General features: G+C 34.1%; 3 protein-coding genes across 3 annotated transcripts in view; all 3 read left to right on the top strand.

The window, feature by feature from the left end:
* The first annotated feature begins 457 nt into the window (after positions 1-457).
* On the top strand, positions 458-9,451 carry LOC138321757 (tetraspanin-18-like). The gene is made up of 8 exons (XM_069265697.1): positions 458-567; positions 1,771-1,853; positions 2,412-2,642; positions 4,026-4,100; positions 5,705-5,815; positions 6,445-6,678; positions 7,491-7,574; positions 8,665-9,451. The coding sequence occupies exons 2-8, from the start codon at positions 1,806-1,808 to the stop codon at positions 8,734-8,736; spliced, it is 855 nt and encodes a 284-aa protein (XP_069121798.1). The 5' UTR covers positions 458-567; positions 1,771-1,805; the 3' UTR covers positions 8,737-9,451.
* A 1,018-nt stretch (positions 9,452-10,469) lies between these two features.
* Positions 10,470-21,700, top strand: LOC138322312 (tetraspanin-18-like). The gene is made up of 7 exons (XM_069266348.1): positions 10,470-10,641; positions 14,640-14,893; positions 16,272-16,346; positions 17,948-18,058; positions 18,695-18,928; positions 19,731-19,814; positions 20,897-21,700. The coding sequence occupies exons 1-7, from the start codon at positions 10,470-10,472 to the stop codon at positions 20,966-20,968; spliced, it is 1,002 nt and encodes a 333-aa protein (XP_069122449.1). The 3' UTR covers positions 20,969-21,700.
* LOC138321758 (synaptotagmin-1-like) overlaps positions 10,588-22,588 on the top strand; it is a 176,165-nt gene continuing 164,164 nt past the window's right edge. Inside the window, exon 1 of the mRNA XM_069265700.1 lies at positions 10,588-10,641. The gene's annotated coding sequence lies outside the window, so the exon portion shown is untranslated. The remainder of the gene's footprint in view (positions 10,642-22,588) is intronic.

Genomic DNA, 22,588 nt, shown 5'->3' on the forward strand with positions numbered 1-22,588 from the left:
TTTGCGGCCTTACCTTGATCGCGAAATTTGCGAAAGAAAACTGCACACAAAAGAAAGTTTACATTTAATACCAATAGTATTATATTTCATATCATATTGTTTTATTCAGCATATCCAAATCAATCTACATGTTTAATAAGTAACAACTTGACCTCTTTCCACGTGCGATAGGCCAAATATTTATCCAATTTATCATACGATATATCCTTTCAACAATACTAACACAGAAAATGTTGTAATTCTCATTCAAAACCCAAACGTCTACATGATAGAGGGTTTAAAACATTCAACTCTTGGTACAGTTTGACAAAACAATTAAACACCAGAAATAACAGAGTTGCGTTGTATTTATAAAGAGGCTTAACTTATCTATTTAGGGACTATGGCAAGTTGTAGTGGACAAATGTCGAGAGATACATTGTCATTCATACAAGTTATAACTTTAACGCATGACTTCCTGATCAAGTTGTGCAGTTGGGGTTTACGTATTACTGTGACAGGCCACAAAAAGAACGTTCAGTTTACCTTGTTAAAATTGTGAAGGAAGGGAACTTTCGCTTAAATCATGTAAGTAGCTTCAACCTTGTAATTTCTATGTATTTATTGTTAATTGAGAATTGCTTTTTAATCCATTCTTTTTTATTAATATATTCTATTCTTTAAGATGGAGTTCCATGTATTCCCGACCAACTTTTATTCCCCTAAAACATATTACATTTTCTGTATTCCCCTGGCTTGTATAATCAGTGACTTGGATAATATATAGTGGATCTAGCCAGTTTAATAGTTATGATATGCCACGAGCTTTTAGACGAGTGGTATATTTCATATTAGATAGTCACTAGTGTAAGATTATATTTATCACATACTTTTATTAATATAGTTATAAGTAAAACTTTAAATTTCGTGACGTTTCCGTCTACTGAGACAATCATGTGACATCGTGTATATAATATGACATCAAAAATACATGTGACGTCATAATAGTGTTATCACACATGTGTCTTAAGATACTTATGACATAGTCGTATGACATAGCTGGATGGGCCAGTTATGTGATAAATAAATCTCTAGTATAATTGATAATATTTTTGCTGAAACCAAATGCTAAAAAAGTTATTTTCAGTAAACTACTAGTAAATAGATGAAATGGATTCGCAATCATTCTGAGAAAGGAATATATCTTCTAATAATTTCATTTTCTTTGTAATACCCATTTTCATTGGTTAGTTTTAGGTGAGGTTATTTTGCATACGTTGAAAGAATTGAACGTCGAGTATTGTGATGCCACGCGAAGAAAAAATCCGCGTCTTTGAAGTCCATGTACTTCCTTCCGTTTTTTGTTTTTTTTCTTTTTTTTTGTCTATGACTTTATAACTTCAAAAAATATTGAGAAAAATACTTGAAAGTTGGTATTACCACAGAATTCATAATTAACATGTTTCATGGAGACTGAAAATAAAGCGGAAATACGTGGGAGTCCGTCGAATAACATAAGGATGTAGAGACGGGTTTTTTTATACACAATACACACATTACTTACCTGAATTATCCTGCTGATATCGATCCATGGTTTATTTACATTGTACCTGTTTATAATAAATACCGCAACAATGATGTCAACTTCAAATCAATAACATGTGTTGTTGGGTAATATTACTGCATTGTTCAAAGACAAAGCAACGGTAAATTAAAAAAAATGATATGCAGTTATTATTCTGGTACATATACATATATGTTGACATTTATGAAGATTTAATATTTTTCCAGAGACTGTTACAGGGATAAACTCAGACACCCTTACCATGGGGTGCTCCAAGTGCTATCTCATCGTCTTTAACACCATATTCCTGGTAAGTTAGTGGGTATGACATACATCATAGTTTATATAGACAATATACCATATATTTTCGCGATTTCTCGGCACATTACAATGATAGCGAAAATTTGATCGATAAAATGAATCAATATTTAAGTTTATAGTAAGAGAGCGATGGTTTCAAAACATCTAAAATATTACATTTTCTCGTATTTAGTTATAATCACGAAAAATTAGACAGCGTATAGCTTGACAATCTCTTACTTGTAAAATCATGTCTGGTTGTTTTTCTATTTTTGATATTTTCGTCACAGCTTTTTCGTATAAAAATATTCACAATTAATTTCCAACTTCCCAAACGATTAAGAGAATCTCTCTTTTTCTTCTTGAATTACTCACCTGGATGGTTATTTCTCTGAAAATTGAATGCATATGTTCTAGACCAACTTCATAAACTCAGCTGTAGAACACATTTCGGAAAAGCATAGCCTCAAAACCTTTTAAACAAGAAAATATTAAGATCTAATTTCATGAAACAACCGTTGTTGTTGTTCCATACGATATTTCAGACTTATTACCTGTTTATTATCAGCTGTTTGGTGGAGGATGCCTGGCCGGCGGGATCTTCATCCTACTAGATAAGAGCGAGATTCTCGTTCTGACGAGAAGTGCCACAAGTTCTTTAAACGTTGATGACGTCGTGACGCCATCCTTGCTGGAGTCAGCGGCGTACGTCTTCATTGGACTGGGAGGCTTCGTCTTCATTACGGCGTTGATGGGCTTCTGTGGTGCGTGCTGTGAGAACAATAAATGTCTTATTATAGTAAGTAGCATTTCACTCTTTACTTTTCTACGATTTTAATGAAAGTTGTATTACATAGTTTTGCAAATTTGGTTAAGTATGTGTCTTTTGTTTTGCTTTTGTGATTTTAAGAATTTCACTATATGTCTAGTTCTATTTTCAGTTTATATGTTCAGGATTGAAGATAATTTCTTGTGATTTTGTCAAAAAATGTAGTTCAGCAAGGTTTGGATACTTTATTATAGGAATGGTTTGTTGTGTGGAAACTTTTCTTTGATTCGTTGAACATAAAACAATTACATTGTATATTATGTTTTACACACAAAAGAAAAATTCCTGATATATATTTTTTGATACATCTAAAAGCGCTTAATCATATGACAAAGCACAAGGAAACATTTCAATCCTTGTTTTCTCAATTAGACTTTCATCTTATTATTATTAAACCGTTACTGTTAAATTTGTTTACGATAATTTAGTAAGGTATCAGAAATTACCACAAAAATATTTCATTTTCCAATATGTATGCCATGTACTTTTAGATAGTAAGTGAATGTTTCTCAATATTTAGTACATCTACTAGTTGATTAGCTGCAATATTGCTTTCTCGTCCATCAGAGTTACTTCCCTTCCGGCCGAGAATGCAATAAAGTAGCTCAAAAGACTTAAAAAACAAATAATTAATATATAATGGTGTTGTCTTTAGAGCTACAGTTGGTGCCTATTACTACTAATGGAGCAAAGAAATGATCATACAAACCATTATTAAAACGTCTGTACTACACATTATCACTTATACCTACTAGGCAATAAAAACTGAACCGTATAAATATCAAATTTACAGCGAAACATTATTTTTTTCACATATAAATACGATGGTCTCTTCGAAGAAAAATTATACGGCAAGTCTAAAAATTATGAATTTGACGTTTTATGAGTGGTGGTAAAGTAGATATTAAGAATGGTCCTTATATGTTTCTTTTGGGGAAAAATCTAATACATAAATGCATATATACGATTAAAATAATCGCAAACCTTCAACAAAGTATAACAAATTGTGCCCGAGTGATTTTTCAGGCCTTGCTCCTATAGCACACATGGTGACCATTTCGTATCCTGCCGAAAGGTATAGTAGGCCGGGTACGTATATTCGTTCTACTAGTTGTTTGGTCAGTTGATTGTGTTTAACGTCGTAGTAACAGCTAGGGTCATTATAGGAACGGCCTCCACAGTATGAAATGTGTTTTGTGTATGCATGTCTTGTATGTTTTGGGAGGCTGTGGCATATCCGTTTTGGGTCTCTTTGCAATAGTGGTACTCTCATCCATTTTTGGGCTATCTCATATCATTGATTAAGCATATCGCTAAGACACTTTAAACTAGTATTTGTAATTTGTTTTACAGTACATTGTGATCGTGGTGACGATATTGTTAGGACAGGGCACTGCTGTGGTACTCTCCATTGTCTACAAAAATGAGGTAAGGGCCAACGATAGGGTTCTAGGGTTTATTATAACATTTAATGTGCACATGTTCATACAAGCCATGTTGATTTGTATAAATGATCTAAATTTATAAATTGTTTGCATGAAAAGTCTTTCTCTTCAATTTGATATTCGTTCATTTCCAACTGGGATCGCTCGTCTTTGAGGACATTATAAGACACATCTAAAAGTGGTATTCTTTTAACGCGCTGTCCTGTGTTATCTTTTAGGTTTAGACACAATCGCTGTATAAAAGTGAGGAAACATTTACATTTATCAGAAACAATACTACATGTATTTGTTTTCCTGGTCTTCGTAGAATCTATCAACAAATGAATAATATTCACAAATTCCATATTAACATAACATTCTCAAATGGAGCTTAAATAAATGTTATCGGTGCGTCATTAAATGTCCGCCAATAAATTTCACTAAGATCTAATACCAACAATAGTAGGCCGGCCTGTTGATAGATATCATAGGTACAAAACTATAGGAAAATACTCGAGTCTTGAAAACTGAATTACATTGATACGTAATGTAAACAACCATATACATGTACCTTGGATTAAGTATAAGGGCAGTTAGGGTAGGTAGCCTTGGTGCACTGCAATGGCAAATAGGACAAAAACCGGCAAGGAATGTGGCCACCATGCATGTTCTCGTAATCTCATCTTGCTTGTAACGAGCCGTTTAATTGGCTTAAAAATGTTTGTTACCAGCTTCATAACTTGAAATGGTTAAAGCAAACACGACCTAAGTAAACTCGAAAACTAGTAATTTGTGATACAATCACTCCGTTTATTGCATGAAATGTCTAATAGTTTTAGGCATAACTATGAGAAAATGTTTAAGGAATTAAAAATATATCTAAAAAATACACATGTAATACAGTTACTGATATCCTAAATGTGTATTTAGACATGTTTTCTTTAAACCCTTCAAAGTGAACAGTCGGGCAAGGATGGCTAAAGTCGGTAAAATTGGTGTGAATGTATCCAGTATAATTTCTTATGAAATAGAAAAATAAAATATCTCGTGAAAATCTGTCTGCGTACAAAGAAATTAGTTTAAAGTATAGGAATCCTAAAACGTCCTCCCGGCTGACTATGTCCGTGGTTACATTTCCACGCAGCCTCGCTTTCAATGCTTTCAACTTTTCTTTATTTCAATGGTCAAAACTGGGAAACGTAAGCAGAACTTGACCGTCGTATTAATATGTGAGAACTTTTGGAAGGCCAATGAACGCATTTAAACTAATTTTCTTTGCCCGACTATTCACTTTAAATGTACAACATATATACAGATGCAGTGTATATATTTTTGTATTCAAAACAAACCTTTTAAGATAGTTTCTTTTACGTCACGGCTACTTTTGGAAAGATACCGTTTTCTGAAAACGTTGATTAATGCATTTGGAATCTCAAGCATGTAATGATATTCAGTGTAACTGGTGAAAAAAGTTTGAGGCGAGTGCGTCATATTGACGCAACATTCTAACCATGTTTAAAAAAAAAGTTAAAGAGACAAGTGTGTCAGATTGACATATGGATTTTCAATGTTTCTTTGTATGAGCGAACAATGTTTTGATATTTACAGTTTGAGACGTACGCTCGGGATAATCTGAAAGCGTTACAACAGAGTCGCTACAAGGGCCCGTATGATACATCTGACATCATCAGCCTCGCTTTCGATGTCGTCCACATCTATGTATGTATTACAAGTGAGCACAATGGAAGCCATCCCTGATCCAGATGAACTCATGACACGGATTGTTTTATTTTGTTTACATGACGCCAAACGGTTTCCTTACAAAGAAATTAATTTAAAGTATGGGAATTCTAAAACGTCCTCCCGGCTCACTATGTCCGTGGTTACATTTTCACACAGCCTCGCTTTCAATGCTTTCAACTTTCTTTACTTTAATGGTCAGAACTGGGAAACTAAGCAGAACTTGACCGTCGTATTAATATGTGAGAACTTTTGGAAGGCCAATGAACGCATTTAGACTGGTTTTCTTTGCCCGACTATTCACTTTAATATTTTCACATTAAAAGCAAATTTTTGCATATATAATGAGATTGGATCACAATACAGTCTCAGACTTAAGTTTTTGCTTAAGCTGACAGATAATGACGTTTCTTTTTATAATGCACTCGTTGTTTGACAGATACGCTCAATAGAACTTACAGCGTCCAGCATCATTCGATTCCCGGCATAGAGCCAGTGATGATGAAGCTAATTATAAAGCCATATTAAATTCATTTTCGTATCAATTTCCCGGATTAATAGATGTCATAAAGCGTTCCACTAATGTGCACTTGTTACGTACATTGTAGTTCCAATGCTGCGGTGTGGACAGTGGTTCAGAATACGCCTCAATTTCTAATTGGAATACGACCTACGCCTATGACTCTGGTGGCGGAAATTACGTCCTGGGAAACGCTACGATCCCCGCGACGTGTTGTGAGTTCTCCAACACGGGCGCCTTCCCTAGTGATCTTACAGGATTTCTCAACTCCATGGTCAATACCACGTGTCCTATTACACAGGCCGACTCATACTACTCAAAGGTAAAGGTTAAAGGTCAATTCATACTACTCAAAGGTAAAGGTCACAGGTCAGATCATTCAAAGATAAAGGTCAAAGGTCAAGGTCAAAGATCAAATCATACTTCTCTAAGGTAGAGGTCAAAGATCAAATCATACTACTCAAAGGTAAAGGTCACAGGTCAACAAATACTACTCAAAGGTAAAGGTCACAGGTCAACTAATACTACTCAAAGGTAAAACCAAATCATACTTCTCTAAGGTAGAGGTCAAAGATCAAATCATACTACTCAAAGGTAAAGGTCAATGATCAAATAATACTATTTCAAGGTAAATGTCACAGGTCAACTAATACTACTCAAAGGTAAAGGTCACAGGCCAACCCATACTACTCAAAGGTAAAGGTCACAGGTCAACTCATACTACTACAAGGTGAAGGTCACAGATCAACGCATATTACAAAAAGGTACAGGTACAGCTCACAGCCAACTGATATTACACAAATATAAAGGTCGCAGTCAACTCACTCATACTACTCAAATGTAAAGGTCACAGGCCAGTTTATATCTTATCATGTACAAAATGTATAGAGATCACAGGTCAAAAGATACTTTTACAATACTTTACAATACATGTCCTTTACAAGTTACTTTACAGTATTTTCTTTCTTTCTTTTTCTATACTTCTCTTCATCCGGATCCGACTCTTGTGGGTTATTTTTTTACATTTGAAAATTTTCGATGCTATTTTTACATGTTTTGAATTTGATGCCTGACATCGCTTTTAAATACAAATAACATGTAGAATTTTTTCTTGTTTCTACTTCCGTATTCCAGGGTTGTTACGAGTCCATCAAAGACCGTTTTAGTCAGTACTTCAACATTGTGATTGGCGTAGGGGCCGGTATCGGGGGACTGGAGGTACGTAATAGCAATTATTGGTATAATATGATTACATCTGTCTCCGACAAAATTGGTCTCGCAGTTGCTGAATTATACTGCCGATTTTTATAATATAGTAACTTTTATTGGTCTCTATGTCAAGGGATATTTCTAGAACACTTTCGACAGAAAAAAAGTGTGTAAATGAAATAATCGCGGGGAAAAACTTAACAGCTAATACAAGAGGAAATTTGATCAGGCTAATCGTATAAGTTTAACCTTACTGCCTCATACAGTACGTTATAGGAAAAGGGTGCCCGTGGGTCGTGTCACAAAGTACACCTTTTTTGTACACACTCGTGTAACCTCAAGAAAAAATGGTTTCTGTAATTGGTACGACATGCAACAGTCTCCTTCGTTTTAATACTCATTTGGATATAATTATTGCTCAATGTGAGATATTTCAAGTTTTTTGGATAAAAAAAAAACAGGGGTGAAAAAAATCAATAAAAGGAAAGAATCCATAATGTATGCGCACTAATTTTTACGCAATTAAATTTCAATAGAAAATTTGATTTTGAACATTTTAAGTTTACCTAGATTACGTTAACGGCATACAGATAACACAATTACCGCAATCACTTCTAAGTGCAAATTTTCTGAAATTTACCGTTAATATGTATAGGTTTAAAGCAGTTTCTATTGATTTAGCAAAAAAATGTAATTTTCGTTACAAGTCACAAGTATAGCCTGGACATATCTTTATTGGCTAATTTGGGCAAAATCGCACTCCGTCAATGCAAAGGCGATGCGCCATGCAAAGAGTGACAGTACAACAATGCGCGTGAAAAACAACAATGCGCCGTGCTAAATCCAGAGCGACAATACGCCATGCAAAAAACAAAACGATAATGGACCATATAGTGACTATCTCGATCTTTGCATGGGCACTGTCACTCTTCGTATGGCTGTGTCGTCAATATGATATTGCGACATGGCCGAAATCAGCCACCATAACTCTCAATCGTTAACTGTGTTTTCATTTGAACATTTTAAAATTTATAAATTTTGCGTACCTTTTTTGTACCTTATCATTTGTATTTATAATGATGTGTTCTTCCGTTTTTAGCTTTTGGGTATCATTGCGGCATGTTGCTTATTGAAGAAAGAAAAAGACGAGAAAGAGGATGATAAAATATAAATTATTCTGACAACATCGGGGATAGAAAATAAAGCCTTCTGACTACTTCTATAAGTTTTACGCATATATAGTGTATCAAAATGAAAATTTTCTAGTGCAAAAGGTTTAAAAAAGGTTTAAGATTCTTCACATGTCAATTGGAAATCAATATTAAATGGTAAGGATATAAATAATCAATAACTTATTTTAGACTCTTTTATGGCTTGAGATTGGAGAAAGGGATAAGTAGCTATAGGCTTTGATTATCTCCTTATTTAATCCGTAATTGTAATAGTTTTTAAAATACATGTACATTTATTTATTATGTCAGTCATGCGAAATTCAAATTTGTTTGACCACAAATATTGAAAAAAACACTGAATATTTTTTTTTCTTTATTCTGTACATTGTAATGAACTATGAAGGTTTTGACATTTGACCAATTTAGGTTTGTACCATTAGTACAATATTATTGAAATAAAATCATTTTTGAAAAGAAACTGTTCAATTGTATTTATTTCTGAAGTAGCTGAAAGTAATACATGTACCTATTTTTTTTTTTTTTTTTTACCGACATGGTTCTACAAGGGCACATGTTTTATTACGATGTGCTTATTATAATTATATCAACAACTGGGTCCAGCATTTCATTTTAATGTCTTTAACGTTAGACCATTAGTACAATATTGTTGAAATAAAATCATTTTTGAAAAGAAACTGTTCAATTGTATTTATTTCTGAAGTAGCTGAAAGTAATACATGTACCTATAATAAGCTTGAGCCGGATGCATAATATTTTTTTAAATGATAATATGAATTTGTGACGATTTCTTAGACATGATAAATTGAAATGAGATTAATTCAGTATTATTCGCATTTATGCAAAAACGCCAGATTAATCGTTGACGGAATCAAAAGGTTTTGTTGTTCATATTTTGGCTATTACGCCCTTAACATTGATGCCCCTACTATTACTTTTATGGACATTTTTTCCATTAAAATTGATAGAAGTTGGGCTTTCAATTTACTTAAATAAGAACCTCTCGTATATAAATTTTTTTAAGAAAAACGCGGATTTGATAGCAAAGGAGTAATGTCTTCACCTTGGCTCACACCTTTAGAGTATGGATTGATTGATGGATGGGGCTTCACGACACTATTAGAGCAGACACTGCATGGACATTTTATGTAATTTATTTTTTGTGTGTGATAAATCTGAAAAAAAAATAGGTAAAGGCTTAAAAAAGTGACTGCAATTTCGATTGGCAACTCAGGTATAAAAAAAAATAGCTATTTTTTTTAGAAATTATCGCAACAACAACACATTGGGATGTCTGGTTATTTATTGGAAGCATTGAAAATATTTAAATACAGAAAAGTAAAAGTGAAGACCTAATTTGAAAAAAAAATACCAAAAAAAAAGCACACACACTAAAGTTTAAAATGCAGTTCAGTCAATCATTAGAAAGGGCAAAATGTTTTACATAGGTTAACCTTTGACCTTTGAAAGATCAAGGTCGTAGAGAAGATATACACAGATAAAGTATCTTATATCCGATTTTATAAACATATCTAACCTCTTATCGATTATTATATCACAAATCAAAAGTTACATCATGGTAAAAGGTTACTGAAAAAGTATGCCTCTGAAATATCTTCGGAAACCACGTACAGTCAGTGTCTAAACTCCACTACGATGCTGATATCGGAGATCATAATTTCAATAAAAAAATAATAAATAGTATGAAATTGGAATGGACGTCATCGACATTACTGGACAAATATATACATTTTGTACCTTTGAATGTGGTATCCGTCTCGAAGTCAACGGGAGTTGGTTCCCTTGCAACACGAGAGTAACATATTTCCCGCCAAATAAACATGTTGCTGAGGCGGACCAGGTGGGCACAAACATTGACCAGATCGGTAAGTTTTACCTGTTTTCTCAGTTCCGGACGTGATATGGTCCGGTTTAATGGGCAATTAATGAGTCGATATGTTGATTATTGTTGTGGTTATTGGGCAATGAAACACAAAAAAATGGGACAGTTGGACAGGATGTCAGAAGATATGTGGTAATCACCGAAGCATGACTAATCCCAGGGTTTTGTGTATGGTGTGCATACATGTACAGCTTTATCGGGGTTTTATTGGGATTTCAAAGCTATCAGAAACATTAGTAAGTGGTTTTCATCTTCTTAGAGGACAAAGCTGACAATGCAAATTCAAATGCATGCGGTTCATTCAATCACTAATACTTTTTTAACTTGCATTGTCAGCTTTTGACAAAATAAAAATTCCATCCAAAAACACGAATTAAAAGAGCAGGTACATGTAATACATAGTTACATATGGTACCTCCCCCACAGAAGATGTTGTTTTCACGCGACGTTTTTGGCAGTTCTGTAAAGCAAAATGGCAATTCTGTGTACAATTAACGTTTAAACCCCTCTGTAAAGTCCCTTTAATTATTCAAGACAATATGTATCTGCAGACGCATCCTGCCTGCTCTGTTATGGGCAAGCTAGTAAATAATATATGTACCCCCAACAATGCATGGAGGAAGTATTTAAATGTAAATATAATTTTGTGGTCTACATAGGAAAAATAGTCCAGTAATATTCATTTTGAATCCACCCACACATCAGGGGTATAATAATTCTAGTAGAATATCATTTATCAGGACCCAGTATAGAAATATCATCCAGAGATACTACCCCTGTGTATCTCCAAAAAATATACAAAGAGAATTAACTTTATGAAATGAACTGAAAACACAAAATTTATTCACATACTCATTACCTGCACGAATACAAAGATGTTTCACAGATCTTACCCACATTATAAACCCTTTCAACACCCATATATAACATTAAATTAACTCAACCATGCATTGATCTGGATACAAGTCTCTTATATGGCCTATAGTGGTGAAAAGGTTAAATACAAAAAGTAAGCCCTGTGTTAGACTTTCAAGTCCAATCAAGATTACTGGAGGCTGGCTGATATATGCAACTGAATCATCTGATTGAATTTATGAGTATTTTATTAGTTCACCTAGCAGAGATGATGTCTCAAGTGACCCTGAATTCTAATCGTCTGTCGTCAGTGCGTCATCCGCCGTGTTGATTCCGTTAACAATTTTACATTATTCCGACATCTTCTCAAAAACCGCTGAAGCCAAATTTTAGAATGAAATTTTGGCACAACATTACCTTCTAAGGCTGTAAGGGACAATTGTGAATTATATGACCCTCACCCCCCAGGGGGACAGTGGGAGGGGCCAAAAAGGATAAAAATTGATTTAAATTTCAAAAATCTTTCTTCTAAACTCACAGATGTGGTAAAATCAAATACTCTTCATAGATAGAAAGGTCTCAAGGCCCTCTACAAAATTTTGTGAAAATATGACCCTGGGTGTTGTAGGTTTCCCACTGGGAGGGGGATAAGTTTACTATATTATGGTGAACACACATTTGGAGCATTATTTAGTCATTTATGATAGAAAATTGGTCAAATGTTGTCAGAATTATCCCTAAGAGATGGCCATTGAATCCTATTAACAAATTTTCCATGACTGACCCCCAGGGGCCTTAGGGGTGGGGACCAAAAGGGGTCAAATAGGCTAAAACTTTCAAAAAAAATCTTCTGAAATTCTGGAACTGGTATGAGTCAAATACTTTATAGATGGAAAGGTCATAAGGTCCTTTACAAAAATTGTGGATTATATGACCCTTGGGGTCTCATGTTTCCCCCAGGGGAGGGGGTCAAGTTTACTATAGTTTATATATATAAAAACAAATTTATGAACGTTAGGTTTAACTTTAAGTTTATTCTAATTGGTAAATACTTTTTACAGATTTGAACCAACTTTGCAATGCTCTTTCTGTATCAGCACTCAGGTGACCGTAAAGGCCTCTTGGGCCTCTTGTATTAGAGCAGAATCGGACTGGGTCAATCATTGGAGACCAGGTAGCTCGATCAGTAGGCCATCAGGAGATCCTGGGTTCTAATCCTGGTTTGACCAACTAACTTTTGCTTTACTCTCCTGTGACAATATATAGATGCAGTGATTTTAAACTTTGGGTGTTCATGACCTTGAATTTACCACATGCACTGAACAGATGTAAGGTGTTGGTTTGTTTTTTGTTCTTGGACATAGGAAAGTGTGTCAAAATTTAAGTTTTTGTGCCAAATTCAAGGCCAGTTATTGGTGTTTTTTCATATTAGGTCATAGTGACAAAATTGTCAAGTCTGGCAATGTCTTTGAAATACAGTCAAACCTGTCTATAACAACCACTGTAGGGGAGACAGAAAAACGGTCGCTATAGACATGTTGCCTTTATAGACAGGTTGGGGTTTTGTGCCAACCAGCGATTCAGTAAATAAAACAGAATTATATTTATGCAAAACAGACCTGCTATTGGATATTGGTATATTTAATATATGTAGCATGCATTATTCAAAAAACTAAATGTTCAATATAAACTATAAGTTGACCCAATAGTGAATTAAACAATACAAACTACTGCAGTCTAACCAAAACACATAGACACTCTTACATCACATCATCCATACAGGTATTAAGACTCAATAAGCGCCCAGGGCATTCAAAAAATTTAAACAAATGGAAAGGTGCAAATGAGACGAAATTATTGCAAAATGAATCTATACAGTTTTGTGTAGTTTTGGTTGGTCTTTATTTAATGCCTGGGCAATTGAAATCGAGGCCCTCAAAAAAGAGGTGTGGTACGTATAAGGACATGGGCACTTATTGGGTCGTTTACTGTATATTAACTTTTGTAGATTGATCAAACAGAACTAACCTAGTTCTGGATGTGATATGTTTGTGTCAAAGGACTGTTATGGCCCCTTGCTGTTTTCAACATCTGTTTTTGGATGGTACTTCAGTTTTAAATATTGATTATCTTGCGTAAAGAAGGTGTATTGAATTGCAAGTCACTTGACTGAAAAAAATAATGAAAAAAAAAAAAAAATTAAAAAAACAGTATCCATGTTTAAATTTCTATCTGGCACATTAAAAGTTTTCCATAATTTACTGAAACCTAAATTTAAATATTGGTTCTTTTCGAGATTAGACCAGGTTAAAAAAAATTTTTTTTTTTAATTTGTTGCATTTGCATGTTTTCTTTTAAGGTAATACTACAGTAAGTCATATGAACTACTATTGTAGCTATTTATATCCAGATTCTTGTGTCTGCGATATAAGCATTAAAAAGTAAATGGAAATAATATTGATTAGCATCTTAGAGTCTTACAACGTAACAAAATGAAAGCATTTCCTCAAAGAACATGTATCTTAAAATATACCTTTCTTGTCATTGAACACGGAAAATTATTGTGTACGTTGGTTATAGTTAGTCCGGAAGGTATGACATGTATCATAGTTTATATAGACAATATACCATATATTTTGTCGCGATTTCTCGGCACATTACAATGATATCTGCGAAAATTTGATCGATAAAATGAATCATAGATTTAAGTTTATAGTAAGAGAGCGATGGTTTCAAAACATCTAAAATATTACATTTTCTCGTATTTAGTTATAATCACGAAAAATTAGACAGCGTAATAGCTTGACAATCTCTTACTTGTAAAATCATGTCTGGTTGTTTTTCTATTTTTGATATTTTCGTCACAGCTTTTTCGTATAAAAATATTCACAATTACTTTCCAACTTCCCCAAACGATTAAGAGAATCTCTCTTTTTCTTCTTGAATTACTCACCTGGATGGTTATTTCTCTGAAAATTGAAATGCATATGTTCTAGACCAACTTCATAAACTCAGCTGTAGAACACATTTCGGAAAAGCAAAGCCTCAAAACCTTTTAAACAAGAAAATATTTAAGATCTAATTTCATGAAAACAACCGTTGTTGTTGTTCCATACGATATTTCAGACTTATTACCTGTTTATTATCAGCTGTTTGGTGGAGGATGCCTGGCCGGCGGGATCTTCATCCTACTAGATAAGAGCGAGATTCTCGTTCTGACGAGAAGTGCCACAAGTTCTTTAAACGTTGATGACGTCGTGACGCCATCCTTGCTGGAGTCAGCGGCGTACGTCTTCATTGGACTGGGAGGCTTCGTCTTCATTACGGCGTTGATGGGCTTCTGTGGTGCGTGCTGTGAGAACAATAAATGTCTTATTATAGTAAGTAGCATTTCACTCTTTTTACTTTTCTACGATTTTAATGAAAGTTGTATTACATAAGTTTTGCAAATTTGGTTAAGTATGTGTCTTTTGTTTTGTTTTGTGATTTTAAGAATTTCACTATATGTCTAGTTCTATTTTCAGTTTATTGTTCAGGATTGAAGATAATTTCTTGTGATTTTGTCAAAATATATAGTTCAGCAAGGTTTGGATTCTGCATTACAGGAATGGTTTTGTTGTGTGGAAACTTTTCTTTGATTCGTTGAACATAAAACAATTATATTATGTTTTACACACAAAAGAAAAAAATTCATGATATATATTTTTTGATACATCTAAAAGCGCTTAATCATATGACAAAGCACAAGGAAACATTTCAATCCTTGTTTTCTCAATTAGACTTTCATCTTATTATTATTAAACCGTTACTGTTAAATTTGTTTACGATAATTTAGTAAGGTATCAGAAATTACCACAAAAATATTTCATTTTCCAATATGTATGCCATGTACTTTTAGATAGTAAGTGAATGTTTCTCAATATTTAGTACATCTACTAGTTGATTAGCTGCAATATTGCTTTCTCGTCCATCAGAGTTACTTCCCTTCCGGCCGAGAATGCAATAAAGTAGCTCAAAAGACTTAAAAACAAATAATTAATATATAATGGTGTTGTCTTTAGAGCTACAGTTGGTGCCTATTACTACTAATGGAGCAAAGAAATGATCATACAAACCATTATTAAAACGTCTGTACTACACATTATCACTTATACCTACTAGGCAATAAAAACTGAACCGTGTAAATATCAAATTTACAGCGAAACATATTTTTTTCACATATAAATACGATGGTCTCTTCGAAGGAAAAATTATACGGCAAGTCTAAAAATTATGAATTTGACGTCTTATGAGTGGTGGTAAAGTAGATATTAAGAATGGTCCTTATGTTTCTTTTGGGGAAAAAATCTAATATATAAATGCATATATACGATTAAAATTATTGGAAACCTACAACAAAGTATAGAAAATTGTGCCCGAGTGATTTTCTGAGGCATTGCTTAGCACACATGGTGACCATTTCGTATCCAGCCGAAAGGTATAGTACTGTATAGTAGACCGGGTACGTATATTCGTTCTACTAATTGGTTGGTTGATTATGTTTAACGTCGTAGTAACAAGGGTCATTAAAGGAACGGCCTCCACAGTATGAAATGTGTTTTGTGTACGAATGTCTTGTATGTTTTGGGAGGCTGTGGCATATCCGTTTTGGGTCTTTCTGCAATAGTGGTACTCTCATCCATTTTTGGGCTATCTCATATCACTGATTAAGCATATAGCTAAGACACTTTAAACTAGTATTTGTAATTTGTTTTACAGTACATTGTGATCGTGGTGACGATATTGTTAGGACAGGGCACTGCTGTGGTACTCTCCATTGTCTACAAAAATGAGGTAAGGGCCAACGATAGGGTTCTGGGGTTTATTATAACATTTAATGTGCACATGTTCATACAAGCCATGTTGATTTGTTTAAATGATCTAATGTTTATAATTTGTTTGCATGAAAAGTCTTTCTCTTCAATTTGATATTCGTTAATTTCCAACTGGGATCGCTCGTCTTTGAAGACATTATAAGACACATCTAAAAGTGGTATTCTTTTAACGCGCTGTCCTGTGTTATCTTTTAGGTTTAGACACAATCGCTGTATAAAAGTGAGGAAACATTCACATTTACCAGAAAAAATACTACATGCTTTCCTGGTCTTCGTAGAATCTATCAACAAATGAACAATATTCATGAATTCCATATTAACATAACATTCTCAAATGGAGCTTAAATAAATGTTATCGGTGCGTCATTAAATGTCCGCCAATAAATTTCACTAATATTTAATACCAACAATAGTAGGCCGGCCTGTTGATAGATATCATAGGTACAAAACTATAGGAAAATACTCGAATCTTGATGACTGAATTACATTGATACGTAATGTAAACAACCATATACCTTGGATTAACTATAAGGGCAGTGTATGGTAGGTAGCCTTAGTGCACTGCAATGGCAAATAGGACAAAAACCGGCAAGGAATGTGGCCACCATGCATGTTCTCGTAATCTCATCTTGCTTGTAACGAGCCGTTTAATTGGCTTAAAAATGTTTGTTACCAGCTTCATAACTTGAAATGGTTAAAGCAAACACGACCTAAGTAAACTCGAAAACTAGTAATTTGTGATACAATCACTCCTTTTATTGCATGAAATGTCTAATCGTCTTAGGCATAACTATGAGAAAATGTTGAAGGAATTAAAATTGTATTAAAAAATGCACCTGTAATATACAGTTACTGATATCCTAAATGTGTATTTAGACATGTTTTCTTTAAACCCTTTAAAGTGAACAGTCGGGCAAGGATGGCTAAAGTCGGTAAAATTGGTGTGAATGTATCCAGTATAATTTCTTATGAAATAGAAAAATAAAATATCTCGTGAAAATCTGTCTGCGTACAAAGAAATTAGTTTAAAGTATAGGAATCCTAAAACGTCCTCCCGGCTGACTATGTCCGTGGTTACATTTCCACGCAGCCTCGCTTTCAATGCTTTCAACTTTTCTTTATTTCAATGGTCAAAACTGGGAAACGTAAGCAGAACTTGACCGTCGTATTAATATGTGAGAACTTTTGGAAGGCCCATGAACGCATTTAAACTAATTTTCTTTGCCCGACTATTCACTTTAAATGTACAACATATATATGAATACAGATGCAGTGTATAATTCGTTTTATTCAAAACAAACCTTTTAAGATAGTTTATTTTACGTCACGGCTACGTTTGGAAGGATACCATTTTCTGAAAACGTTGATTAATGCATTTGGAATCTCAAGCATGTAATGATATTCAGTTTAACTGGTGAAAAAAGTTTGAGGCGAGTGCGTCATATTGACGCAACATTCTAACCATGTTTAAAAAAAAAGTTAAAGAGACAAGTGTGTCAGATTGATACATGGATTTTCAATGTTTCTTTGTATGAGCGAACAATGTTTTGATATTTACAGTTTGAGACGTACGCTCGGGATAATCTGAAAGCGTTACAACAGAGTCGCTACAAGGGCCCGTATGATACATCTGACATCATCAGCCTCGCTTTCGATGTCGTCCACATCTATGTATGTATTACAAGTGAGCACAATGGAAGCCATCCCTGATCCAGATGAACTCATGACACGGATTGTTTTATTTTGTTTACATGACGCCAAACGGTTTCCTTACAAAGAAATTAATTTAAAGTATGGGAGTTCTAAAACGTCCTCCCGGCTCACTATGTCCGTGGTTACATTTCCACACAGCCTCGCTTTCAATGCTTTCAACTTTCTTTACTTTAATGGTCAGAACTGGGAAACTAAGCAGAACTTGACCGTCGTATTAATATGTGAGAACTTTTGGAAGGCCAATGAACGCATTTAGACTGGTTTTCTTTGCCCGACTATTCACTTTAATATTTTCACATTAAAAGCAAATTTTTGCATATATAATGAGATCGGATCACAATACAGTCTCAGACTTAAGTTTTTGCTTAAGCTGACAGATAATTGACGTTTCCTTTTATAATGCACTCGTTAACGTTGTTTGACAGATACGCTCAATAGAACTTACAGCGTCCAGCATCATTCGATTCCCGGCATAGAGCCAGTGATGATGAAGCTAATTATAAAGCCATATTAAATTCATTTTCGTATCAATTTCCCGGATTAATAAATTTCATAAAGCGTTCCTCTAATGTGCACTTGTTATGTACATTGCAGTTCCAATGCTGCGGTGTGGACAGTGGTTCAGAATACGCCTCAATTTCTAATTGGAATACGACCTACGCCTATGACTCTGGTGGCGGAAATTACGTCCTGGGAAACGCTACGATCCCCGCGACGTGTTGTGAGTTCTCCAACACGGGCGCCTTCCCTAGTGATCTTACAGGATTTCTCAACTCCATGGTCAATACTACGTGTCCTATTACACAGGCCGACTCATACTACTCAAAGGTAAAGGTCACAGGTCAATTCATACTACTCAAAGGTAAAGGTCACAGGTCAGATCATTCAAAGATAAAGGTCAAAGGTCAAGGTCAAAGGTCAAATCATACTTCTCAAAGGTAAAGATCAAAGATCAAATCATACTACTCAAAGGTAAAGGTCACAGGTCAACTAATACTACTCAAAGGTAAAGGTCACAGGTCAACTAATACTACTCAAAGGTAAAACCAAATCATACTTCTCTAAGGTAGAGGTCAAAGATCAAATCATACTACTCAAAGGTAAAGGTCACAGGTCAACTAATACTACTCAAAGGTAAAGGTCACAGGTCAGCTAATACTACTCAAAGGTAAAGGTCACAGGTCAACCCATACTACTCAAAGGTAAAGGTCACAGGTCAACTCATACTACTACAAGGTGAAGGTCACAGATCAACGCATATTACAAAAAGGTACAGGTACAGATCACAGCCAACTGATATTACACAAATGTAAAGGTCGCAGTCAACTCATACTACTCAAATGTAAAGGTCACAGGCCAGTTTATATCTATCATGTACAAAATGTATAGAGATCACAGGTCAAAAGATACTTTTACAATACTTTACAATACATGTTCTTTACAAGTTACTTTACAGTATTTTCTTTCTTTTTCTATATTTCTCTTCATCCTGAACCGACTCTTGTGGGTTATTTTTTTACATTTGAAAATTTTCGATGCTATTTTTACATGTTTTAATTTGATGCCTGACATCGCTTTTAAATACCAATAACATGTAGAATTTTTTCTTGTTTCTACTTCCGTATTCCAGGGTTGTTACGAGTCCATCAAAGACCGTTTTAGTCAATACTTCAACATTGTGATTGGCGTAGGGGCCGGTATCGGGGGACTGGAGGTACGTAATAGCAATTATTGGTATAATATGATTACATCTGTCTCCGACAAAATTGGTCTCGCAGTTGCTGAATTATACTGCCGATTTTTATAATATAGTAACTTTTATTGGTCTCTATGTCAAGGGATATTTCTAGAACACTTTCGACAGAAAAAAGTGTGTAAATGAAATAATCGCGGGGAAAAACTTAACAGCTAATACAAGAGGAAATTTGATCAGGCTAATCGTATAAGTTTAACCTTACTGCCTCATACAGTACGTTATAGGAAAAGGGTGCCCGTGGGTCGTGTCACAAAGTACACCTTTTTGTACACACTCGTGTAACCTCAAGAAAAAATGGTTTCTGTAATTGGTACGACATGCAACAGTCTCCTTCGTTTTAATACTCATTTGGATATAATTATTGCTCAATGTGAGATATTTCAAGTTTTTTGGATAAATAAAACAGGGGTGAAAAAAATCAATAAAAGGAAAGAATCCATAATGTATGCGCACTGATTTTTACGCAATTAAATTTCAACACAAAATTGATTTTGAACATTTTAAGTTTACCTAGATTATGTTAACGGCATACAGATAATACAATTACCCCAATCACTTCTAAGTGCAATTTTTCTGAAATTTACCGTTAATATGTATAGGTTTAAAGCAGTTTCTATTGATTTAGCAAAAAAATGTAATTTTCGTTCACGTCACAAGGATAGCCTGGACCATTGGCTAATTTGGGCAAAATCGCACTCCGCAATGCAAAGAGCAACAATGCGTCGTGCTAAGAGTGACAGTACGACAATGCGCCAAGTGAAAAACAACAATGCGCCGTGCTAAGATCCAGAGCGACAATACCCCATGCAAAAAACAAAGCGATAATACACCATATAGTGACTATCTCGATCTTTGCATGGCGCACTGTCACTCTTCGCATTGCTGCGTCGTCAATATGATATTGCGACATGGCCGAAATCAGCCACCATAACTCTCAATCGTTAGCTGTGTTTTCATTTGAACATTTTAAAATTTATAAATTTTGTACCTTCTTCGTACCTAATCATTGTATTTATAATGATGTGTTCTTCCGTTTTTAGCTTTTGGGTATCATTGCGGCATGTTGCCTGTTGAAGAAAGAAAAAGACGAGAAAGAGGATGATAAAATATAAATTATTCTGACAACATCGGGGATAGTAAATAAAGCCTTCTGACTACTTCTATAAGTTTTACGCATATATAGTGTATCAAAATGAAAATGTTCTAGTGCAAAAGGTTTAAAAAAGGTTTAAGATTCTTCACATGTCAATTGGAAATCAATATTAAATGGTAAGGATATAAATAATCAATAACTTATTTTAGACTCTTTTATGGCTTGAGATTGGAGAAAGGGATAAGTAATTATAGGTTTTGATTATCTCCTTATTTAATCCGTAATTGTAATAGTTTTTAAAATACATGTACATTTATTTATTATGTCGGTCATGCGAAATTCAAATTTGTTTGACCACAAATATTGAAAAAAACACTGAATATTTTTTTTTTCTTTATTCTGTACATTGTAATGAACTATGAAGGTTTTGACATTTGACCAATTTAGGTTTGTACCATTAGTACAATATTATTGAAATAAAATCATTTTTGAAAAGAAACTGTTCAATTGTATTTATTTCTGAAGTAGCTGAAAGTAATACATGTACCTATTTTTTTTTTTTTTTTACCGACATGGTTCTACAAGGGCACATGTTTTATTACGATGTGCTTATTATAATTATATCAACAACTGGGTCCAGCATTTCATTTTAATGTCTTTAACGTTAGACCATTAGTACAATATTGTTGAAATAAAATCATTTTTGAAAAGAAACTGTTCAATTGTATTTATTTCTGAAGTAGCTGAAAGTAATACATGTACCTATAATAAGCTTGAGCCGGATGCATAATATTTTTTTAAATGATAATATGAATTTGTGACGATTTCTTAGACATGATAAATTGAAATGAGATTAATTCAGTATTATTCGCATTTATGCAAAAACGCCAGATTAATCGTTGACGGAATCAAAAGGTTTTGTTGTTCATATTTTGGCTATTACGCCCTTAACATTGATGCCCCTACTATTACTTTTATGGACATTTTTTCCATTAAAATTGATAGAAGTTGGGCTTTCAATTTACTTAAATAAGAACCTCTCGTATATAATTTTTTTAAGAAAAACGCGGATTTGATAGCAAAGGAGTAATGTCTTCACCTTGGCTCACACCTTTAGAGTATGGATTGATTGATGGATGGGGCTTCACGACACTATTAGAGCAGACACTGCATGGACATTTTATGTAATTTATTTTTTGTGTGTGATAAATCTGAAAAAAAAATAGGTAAAGGCTTAAAAAAGTGACTGCAATTTCGATTGGCAACTCAGGTATAAAAAAACATAGCTATTTTTTTTAGAAATTATCGCAACAACAACACATTGGGATGTCTGGTTATTTATTGGAAGCATTGAAAATATTTAAATACAGAAAAGTAAAAGTGAAGACCTAATTTGAAAAAAAAATACCAAAAAAAAAGCACACACACTAAAGTTAAAATGCAGTTCAGTCAATCATTAGAAAGGGCAAAATGTTTTACATAGGTTAACCTTTGACCTTTGAAAGATCAAGGTCGTAGAGAAGATATACACAGATAAAGTATCTTATATCCGATTTTATAAACATATCTAACCTCTTATCGATTATTATATCACAAATCAAAAGTTACATCATGGTAAAAGGTTACTGGAAAAAGTATG

The sequence above is a fragment of the Argopecten irradians genome, chromosome 4, assembly GCF_041381155.1.
Source record: "Argopecten irradians isolate NY chromosome 4, Ai_NY, whole genome shotgun sequence".
Classification (NCBI taxonomy): domain Eukaryota; kingdom Metazoa; phylum Mollusca; class Bivalvia; order Pectinida; family Pectinidae; genus Argopecten; species Argopecten irradians.

Coding starts and splice junctions, on each gene's coding strand:
- LOC138322312 (XM_069266348.1), top strand. CDS start 10,470: ATGGACGTCATCGACATTACTGGACAAATATATACATTTTGTACCTTT. Junction 14,894..16,271: donor ACAATAAATGTCTTATTATA/GTAAGTAGCATT, acceptor TTTGTTTTACAG/TACATTGTGATCGTGGTGAC. Junction 19,815..20,896: donor CCGGTATCGGGGGACTGGAG/GTACGTAATAGC, acceptor TTCCGTTTTTAG/CTTTTGGGTATCATTGCGGC.
- LOC138321757 (XM_069265697.1), top strand. CDS start 1,806: ATGGGGTGCTCCAAGTGCTATCTCATCGTCTTTAACACCATATTCCTG. Junction 2,643..4,025: donor ACAATAAATGTCTTATTATA/GTAAGTAGCATT, acceptor TTTGTTTTACAG/TACATTGTGATCGTGGTGAC. Junction 6,679..7,490: donor CCGACTCATACTACTCAAAG/GTAAAGGTTAAA, acceptor TCCGTATTCCAG/GGTTGTTACGAGTCCATCAA.